We start from the raw sequence: 9,837 nt of genomic DNA on the forward strand, positions 1-9,837 counted from the left end.
AAATCCGCTGTTTGCTCATAGATGGCATTAGTGAGCGTACAAAGCTACCCTGGGCACACAACACACTTTTTTTATGTTTGACATCTGTCAACATTAACCAGTGCATATCATCAGCAATTTCATACAACAACATACATTTTTTCTTTCGTAATCATGTCTAGTTTTTTGCTAAAAAAAAAGCATATGCGGGAAGTTTTGCTTTTCTGTTTCAATTTGAAGAAATCGGCTGCCAAATCGCATCGAATGCTTGTGGAGGCTTATGGCGACAATGCTTTATCGGAAACAACGTGCGGAGATTGATTTCGCCGGTTCAATGACAACAATTTTGACCTGAGTGACAAGAAGCGTGAAAATCGGCCCAGGAAGGTTGAGGTCAGGCTCTTTTGGACGAGAACGATACCCAATCGCAAAAAATGCTTGCCGAACAATTGGGTGTTTCTCAAGCAGCCATTTCCATGCGGCTATATGCCATAGAGAAGATTCAAAAGATCGGAAAATGGGTGCCGCATGAACTGAACGATAGGCAGATGGAACGACCCAAAACACATGCCAAATTCTGCTTGCCAGACAAAAAAGAAAGTCGTTCCTGCATCGTGATAGGCGATGAAAAGTGGATCTATTTTCAGAATCCTAAATGCAAGAAATCTTGGATTGATCCCGCCCAATCATCAACATCTTCCTCAAGACCAAATCGCTTCGGACGGAAGACAATGCTGTGCGTTTGGTAGGATCAGGAGGATGTCATCTACTACGAACTGTTAAAATCTGAAACTGTTAATGCTCACCGCTACCACCAACAATTGATCAAATTGCACCGTGCTCTGCATGAAAAAAGGCCGCATTATCGGAAAAGACATGACAACCTGATTTTCCTCCACGACAACGCATCATCGCACAACAATGGTCCAAAACTACTTGGAGACACTCAACTGAAAAGTGCCACCCCATCCCGCTTACTCACCAGACCTGGTATCTTCTGACTATCACCTGTTTTCGTCGATGGGCCACGCGCTCGCTGAGCGGCACTTCGATTCTTACGAAGACATCCGAAAATGGCTTGATGAGTGATTTGCCTCAAAAGATGAGGAATTTTTTTGGCGTATACACAAATTGTCCGAAAGATGGGAAAAATGTATAGTTAGCGAGGGCAAGTACTTTGAATAAATTTATTTTTGCTTCCTAGGAAAAAAAAATGTGTTTTTCTGATTAAAAAACAGCAGATTTAAGCTTATACGCCTAGTGTATATGTATATGTATATATATAAAATATTAGGTGTAGTAAAAAGAAATCCATTACTTTTGCATGAAATTGAATGGAAAAATAATGGATTTCTTTTTACTACACCTAATATATCTGTGCAAATAATACATAATACATTAAAGCAATAATTCAACAAAGAAGAAATAATAATTGCTAAAGTTAATAATTGTTTATTATAATTTTGCAAATTTGTTATGTATAATAATTTTATATCTAAATATTATTAATATTATATTATACATATTCTTCTATATAAATTTATATTACGTCTATTATTTGTAAGTATATTTTTATATCACATACTGTGTCACTGTAATATAATTTAATATTTTTATATCTCTCCATAAAGCAAATATTATATTGAGATAATATATTATAATATAAAATCATTTTAATCAAAACCAGACAAATATTTTGACAAATATAGAAGATACGAAAAATATTTTAACAGTTTGAAAATCACGTGATCATCTTCAATTTCTTAAACGAAAACCCTCATTTTTCATTGCATATTCTTATAGCTTATCTCGAGATTTTTTCAAAACACTATAATAAAATATTTTTTCCTTAAATATTTTACTATTTATGAGGATTGAGAATTTGATTTCTTTTATTTTCATTTCTACATAAAAATGAATTTTCAGTGCAAAAATGAAAATAAGAAACAATCTCCAATGGCCTTGATCTTAATAAATGTTATCCAGCATATGATCTTGATTCAAAAGATTGTCGGTCGGTTGTTCATAAAATCGTACGTAATGCTAATGCCAGCGGTATTGTAACCAATCCTCATAACTCAAAAAATACTTAAGGAAAAAATATTTTTTTATAGTATTTTGAAAAACTCGAGATAAGCTACAAGAATGTGCAATAAAAAATGAAGTTTTTCATTTAAGAAATTGAAGGTGACTTTCACATGACTTTCAAAAGATTATCCAAGGTTAAATCAATTACCATCTTATTATCTGAAATATTTTTCCATATCTTCCGTATTTGTCGAGATATTTGCCTGGTTCGATTAAAATGACTTATCCTGTATATTCACATCAGAAATGTAGTTAACGTGACTCAAACATATCAAGTTTTTCAGCTTAAAAAATATTATTAAAAAAAAATATAGTAAAAAAAATATTATTGAATTTTTTTATTGCAATTTAAATTTTTTTTGAGTAATTTTAATCAAAAATTTATCGATAAATTATGCAGTCACGCGGCCTTTTATATTTTTATACAGACGTTTTATGCTTGGCATTACGACGCTGCGCGCTGCCACGTGCCGCGTCATTTGATTTTAGAATTTCTGTATAATTTTCCCCTACAGCACGAAATATTGCAGCAATATTTTAATAGTACAATATTAGAAAAATCGCAACAATGTTACTACAATATTAAAGTTTTAATATTTTATTGGAAATATTACAACATTATTATGAAATATTGTAATTTTAATATTTTGTAAAAAATATTATAATTAAGTAAATACGATCTCGTCACAAGAGAGCTACGCTTCTCATAAGAAGAAAAAGCCCAAAAATCCTATAAGAAGGCGTATGCAAATTAAGCTGAAATCTCTTGGAAGCTCTTTTTTCAGGTATGCTTTCTGGATCTTTAAAATTTTAATCATAACTTTTTTAATCATAACTTTGTCGTATTTTGAATCTGATGTTAAGCAATAATATTTTAATAAAATTGGATTTATTATTAAAATGTTATATAATGTTGTAGTAATATATCTGCAATATTTCTCTAAATAAATATTGCAGCGATCATAGAATATTGCAGCAGTATTTTATTTTAGCGGATTAAGAATACTACAATACTGCAGCAATGATTCATGAAATATCGCATTCTTTCAAAATAATGCTGCTATAATATTTTGTATTGTATTTTGTATTGTATTTATAACTTTTACAAAATTTCTCAAATTTTTTATATAAATTTGAATACTTTTCAGAAGTGCTGAGAAAGTTCACATCTTTTCTAGAATTTTTATATATAGTGAATTTTGAATTATTCTAAGATTTCTCATTCTCTAATTTCCGAAGGAAACTTATAACATCTGAAAAATTTTGAAGTATTTATAAGAAATTTAAAGGAAATAAGCACAATAGAAAAGCTCGAGGCTATGTGGCAAAGATGGATATTTATAACAATAAGAAAGAGATCGGGTCTCGGTTCGAATCCTGGAGCGCTCTGATATTGTTCTCGTGTTGTCACTTATTTCTTCTAAAAAAATTTTTAAAAAAAAATCTTCATAAACTTAAAACATGATAAATTTTTAAAAATATTATGAGAACTTTTTTCGACAGAGATATAAAAAGTATTAATTTAATTTCGTGCCTTCAGAAGAAAACGTTTCCGTGCATATTGAGACACATGTACATTACGTTATGTGAGAATATAAATTTTCTGATGTCACATGCGATATGAAAGAAACAAACAGGAAAGGTTGACGTTGACAAAAATGATTGCAATTTATACTCACTACAGCCATCTTCATCAGTGCCATCGACGCAATCGACAGTCATATCACATCGTTGATGCGGTGGTATACAATACGTTTTGTTGAAACTATACTGGCCACACGTGATCTGGCCTATCTCGCAATCAGGCGGCGCTAAAATCCAATTCAAAAATTAATAACTTAAAAAATTATATTATAAATTAAATTATATATAAATAAATTTAATTTAATAAATTAATATACAATAACTAAATAATGCTTATATCAGTTGAAGCTGTATCTCGAATGCTTCAAATAATTTCATATGAATTTATATACCATTTGTAGTCTCTCAAATTGCGAATTAATTCTTCAAACTTGTAGCGTTTTTCACTGGCAGAGCTGATGCGCACTTGGTACATTTTAAAGTCGGTGTACACATATTGTAAAGATGTACGTTTAATAAAAATATAGAAACGAATTAAACCGCAAAATCCTCAATACATTTTATTGTAGTATTAGATAAAATATGCATTGGTATATTATTAATTGAGATAACTCATTTTTATATTCCGATTAAGTTAGTGTACAACAGTTTTGTGCACTGAATGCGCACTAGTTCTATCAGTGAAAAACGCTATTAAAAAACGCAACTGACTACTATATTACAAATTAAATTGAAAATTTAATAATTTGATGTTCAATTGGCATCATTCTTTATAGATTTTCAGTACATTAAGATTTTCTTAAAATTCTTAAAAATTATTTTTTAGTCATTGTATGTTCTGAAAAACATAAAATTTAACAAATCTCTCCCTGAACAGATTCTAATTGGTTCATAGAATTTTTAACATTTTGGTACTGTGATCTTCATGTGAAGATCGGAAATTCAAATAGGGGATAATAAGGGTCTCTTTTACCAATCTCTAAGTTAATTGACGGTTAATTTAGGCCTCATTTAGGCCCCATTTCATGGTTAATTTTTAACCGAGGTTTAACTTAAAATAAACAAATCGCCGGTTAACTTAACTGGGGTTGGTGAAAGAGACTCTAAGAAAAAGAAGTCATTGTGTGTTCACATTATAGTTCTAATGAATCGTTTATTATTATTAATAAATTAAATTAAATTATAAAATTTAACGTTGATATAAAAAAGTTGAAATAGAATATCTCGAGCTGCCTCATGATTAACTCGCTGTGGGCAGAAAACAATTGATTCATCATTAATAATAATCTAAATTATTAAATAAATATAAATTTTCGAATACCAGGATACAAGAAAGACAACCAGATAATCTAAATATCGATACAAAGCTAAAATTATAAGGAGCAAGCGTGATTTAATCTCTTCTGTTATCAGAGATTCAGAATACTTAGCGAACTCAGACAAAATAGGAAACTATTTTTTTTTAAACTTTTATCAGCATTCTTTCATTCAGAAACCAATACAGAGAGAAATTTGGAAATGTTGCGCTTAATTCCTGAAGACATTTCATTGAAAAGGGACACAATGTGCATCATGCGAAGAATCGTTAATACAACGTAACATACCGATATGGTGCAATAATTGTGCGCGAGTATATAATCAGTCGATTCGTCGGACGATCGAGGGAAGCACCCTCGATCGTTTAATATACCGGATGGTACGACAATCATGTTGCAGCGCCAGGCTATCACTTTAATTGCTATTTTTTCCAAACAATATATATATATATATATGATCGACGATTTTTTTTAGATTCTTCATTCTATTAATAGAACTCGGTGAAATTTTGAATTAACAGTTTCGTTCACTCCCGTTTTCAATTTGGAGATGTTAGAGTAAAGATTCAAAAAAGAGATTTATTGTAATACTTGTAATAGATACCTACAAACAAATACAAGTAATTGATGACCGAGAAGGAAGGGGATGGATATTGAGGAGAAAGTTGTCGAGCATAGAATTGGGACTGATATTCCACGCAAAGTGAGATACAATCGTGCCAATGGATCCGTTTCATCGAATGACGCGCGATACTTGTGCATACTGTCCTCGAAAGAGGGTCACAGCCTTGCTTCCGGTTTTACATTGTCACCCGCATAATAAATGGCCGTCACTTCACGGTGGCCTAGGCAAACAGCGAATTCTGAACAGGAGCAAGGGACACGCGCTTGTGGAGAAAAAGGCAATTGGATCCGAATCTGATTTCTTATAGAAAGAATATACTCACAATTAGGAAAAATATTTGGAAAAACATTTCACAATTAGGAAAACCTTTATATACATTATTACAATATAGAGATAATAATTGTACAAGTTTTAATAGAATTAATTAGTAGAATTAATGTACATAATTGAATAAACTACTTTATTGTTTCTTATATTTGCAATAAAATAGTTTATTTAACTACGTACATTATTTATTATATTAATTTTATACATAAAAAACTTGTATAACTGTTCTTTTATAATTGTCATTATTTTTTTCTGAGTCTAAACGATATTGTTTTATAAAAATAACGATCAGAGATGAATTTCTTTTATTGTTAATAAAAATTTTACATACATGTAAATTTACTCTATTCAAAAAATTGTAAAATGTTATTAGAAAGAAATTTGGTATCACGATTACATAGCGTACGCACCAAGTTTGATGAAAAATACTTCAGAATTGAATCATTTTTTGCCTTAGAAGCATTTTTGTTAGAAGATTGTTTTGTTGAAAGATTACAAAGAAGATAATTTTATCTTTATGAAGGTTACATTTTTATGTTATCCTTGAACTCTTTAAAAACTGTTCCCAGACATTATCGCAGCTTCGCTAATCTAATAGGATTTTTTTCATCCGCCTTTAAATCTCGAAAAAAACATTGATTGTCCCTTGCATGAAAAAATAACGCAAAGCTCAAATTGTATTACACTTCCTGTAAATCTAACGATAAGAAACAATCACAAAAGTGGTCACGTAAGCTGCATGGAAAAAAATATTAGAAGACAAAGAGACTAAGCACTTCCGAGAGGAAGCCTCGGATTTTCGTCAAACGCTCTTCCGGCACGAGATTTGTTATAAGCTGTACATAATTCGCGACAATCCATTCTGTTCGTAAACAGGAAGAGCGTAAAAATTGGCTATCTCAAGGCTGCAATCATAATCGCTCCGAGCAAATCTGAATCGCGTAGAATTAGTCGAAAAATTTGAGCATAATCTCAGAAAGTTCGATATAAAACTTTTAATGCATATCATCTTATTTTATATCTGAAATTATGTCAATTTAAAAATTAAGACCCATTTCTTAAAAATTTAAATTTTCTTTTAAACAGTTAATATCAATTAATTTCCAATAACACTATCAGGACTATAGTGCTTATGAGCAAAATTAATTTTTTACATCTTGGAATCTTCGCAACCGTAAATCCTGCTAGTCTTTACCTATCGGCCAAGAGTACTGAATGAAGGAGATGGATTCTAAAAGTTCTTTCACCGCGAGCTGTAATGAGGGCAGCGGGCGATCGCGGATTATACATGCATCCCTCTTTATTATTTCTTAATGAAGCATAAGTCATTAATTATTTATTAGCATGAACGTGAAGCATATTTTTCCGATTAAATTTCACATTCAAAGGTGCTCCAATTTCACAGAAATTCTGATTGTTCTTTGATATATATTTATTATAATCACATGCGAATATATGTATATAATACGACAATAAAACTAACAATAACAATAACAAAAAAATAAAAAAATCTTTTATTCATCACAGAAATAATCTCAAATGAACTCTCTTTCTATAGCTTTATCTTTTTTCTTTTTTTTTATTTTATTTTTTTACAAAATGTAAAAATAAGTGGCAAAATAACATTTATAAAATAACTCTCTTAATTTTTTTGGATACTACATCCTCAGAAAAAGACATAATAATAATAATTAATCGTATTTGTATTATAAAAATAATAAGACATGCATTCTTATTATATAATATTAAAAAATTATTCATAATTAATACCACACAGGCCATAATTATTGCTAGAAGACACAACAACGTGTAAACTATGTTAAATATTTTTAGAATTATACAGATAAAGAAGAAACATTCCGATACTTACGACATGATTGCATTTCATCGCTGTTGTCGTCACAGTCTCCACGATAATCGCATACCAGAATCGACTGTATACATTTGCCATCGTTGCACCTGAACATGTTATTCCCGCAGCCATCGCCTGTAACAGAAAGCATGGAGCATGAAGGGATCGGCCGGGAAGCGATACTGTTGCCGTGATAGGTGAAAGGTTCAATGCCTGCCGCCGGAGAACTGCCGTTTCTAGGTGTAAACCGTTGCAGAAGATAGGATTCTTCTAAGTCTTTTTTTTAATGAATCCTCATCCGATGAACTTTCGCGCAACGATTATTTCGCCACCTCGCCCGCGGTATGGCCAAGATAGCTAAGGGAAGCACAATTGAACGTGATTGTGCAGCAAGAAACCAACAACTTTCCAGACTTAGAATTTCAGATTTATATTGCGAAATGTTGTGTTGAATGTACGTTACGCGTAGAATTAAATATCAAAAAATAACTATCGGAGAAATCGTTTTAATTTGTCTTTAATGTTCTTCTGAAATGTATCTGAAAAATTATATTTACAGTCGATTCTTTCGAATAACAACGTTTAATTTTTAAAAAATTTAGAATACATTCTCAATTTGTGACTCCAACTTTTTAATTCTTCGGATATAAATAAACAATTTATCTTTTTTTAAATTGATATCAAAAATATTTTATGCACGAATGTATATAATATATATAAACATCCATAAACAAGTATAAACATTCAGAAACATATACACATAATTATATGTAATTATATATCAAATGTGTCCATCCATGTCCATACATTTTTCTTTCTTTTGTAAAATTATTGTTTAGTGTAATAAAAATAATAACAACAAGAAAACATAAAAAATAATTACAAGGATAATTATTGCATTGTTTTAAGACAAGAATGCATAAGAAACTAAGAGTCTCAGCGCGATACTTTGTGCGCAAGTGTATAATAATAAAAAATTTAATAATCCATATCTGATGACAAATATTTTAATATATATCTTCGTACGCGTTTCAACTTATTTCAAGTTCTAGGCTTCAATTCAATAAAAAACAAATTACATATTGTCGTTTACTTTTTTGCACTCCGAAAGGAAAGTGACGAGCAATTAGTGGAAGTGAATGTTTCTGAGATTATATAAAGACACAAACATCTAAATTATTCTAAACACTCATTGAAATAGATTTTCAAAGCAAATTTCAGAACATAAGAAAATTCAATATATTTCAAAACAATATGTTGAGAAGCGATACACAATTGAAAATATTTTGCGAAAACTTAAGGCTAGATGTGTAATTTAAAATGTATTGTATTATTAATTACTGCATATTTCATTCGATATAATAAAATAAACAAGAATTTACAAATTGTTTATTTACGAAAATTTAATAATTTTTGAAAATTTTTGATATGTTATATTAAGTGAATTATGTTTTTATGATATAATAATATTATTTACATCAAACAAAAATAAAACAATAGAAAGTTTGTGTGTAATGTAACTGCTGAAAATCGTTTTTAGCGACTAAAAACTTCAGCAACTTCAAGCCTAATTTCCTTTCCTCCCTCTTCTCCTTCATCGCAGACAGGAAGTTTCGATATCAATTATTATTTGTATAAAATATTGAAGTACTATACAAAATAAAAATCCAACAAAATTCACTTAATCCTTTGCAAACGGATGATGAACACTGCTCGATATCACGTAGTTTTTCTAGTTCTGCTCGACATCATTAATGTAAGAATATTTTTTTATAAAAATGTTGTCTTGGTTTACCAAGGTTAAGAACGTCCGCAAAGAGTTAAATCATCAAAAGTTGATATATCAGTCCTCTAGAGATTAATAATTCTTATTATAAGACAAAAGATTTATCTCTCTTTTGCCTTGTTTAAAACGAATGAAGAGCAGAAAGTATCATTACTTATGACAATATCCTCATGGGTAGAAATTAAGCCATGGCTGTCTTTATTATGACTGCGGTAATCTCTACTGCTCTTCATTATGACATTTATAACTGAGAATGTATATATATATATATATATATGAG

At 30.2% G+C, this 9,837-nt stretch overlaps 1 protein-coding gene across 1 annotated transcript in view; it reads right to left on the reverse strand.

Moving 5' to 3' along the window:
• The window catches only part of LOC108692501 (low-density lipoprotein receptor-related protein 2), a 78,184-nt gene that overhangs the window by 36,377 nt on the left and 31,970 nt on the right, over positions 1-9,837 (reverse strand). The window contains exons 2-3 of the mRNA XM_018200783.1: positions 7,790-7,906; positions 3,747-3,878 (exon numbers count right to left, since the gene is read on the reverse strand). Of these exons, the coding sequence (XP_018056272.1) occupies positions 3,747-3,878; positions 7,790-7,906 (249 nt within the window). The remainder of the gene's footprint in view (positions 1-3,746; positions 3,879-7,789; positions 7,907-9,837) is intronic.

The sequence above is a fragment of the Atta colombica genome, unplaced genomic scaffold (genome assembly GCF_001594045.1).
Source record: "Atta colombica isolate Treedump-2 unplaced genomic scaffold, Acol1.0 scaffold73, whole genome shotgun sequence".
In the NCBI taxonomy this organism is placed as follows: Eukaryota; Metazoa; Arthropoda; class Insecta; order Hymenoptera; family Formicidae; genus Atta; species Atta colombica.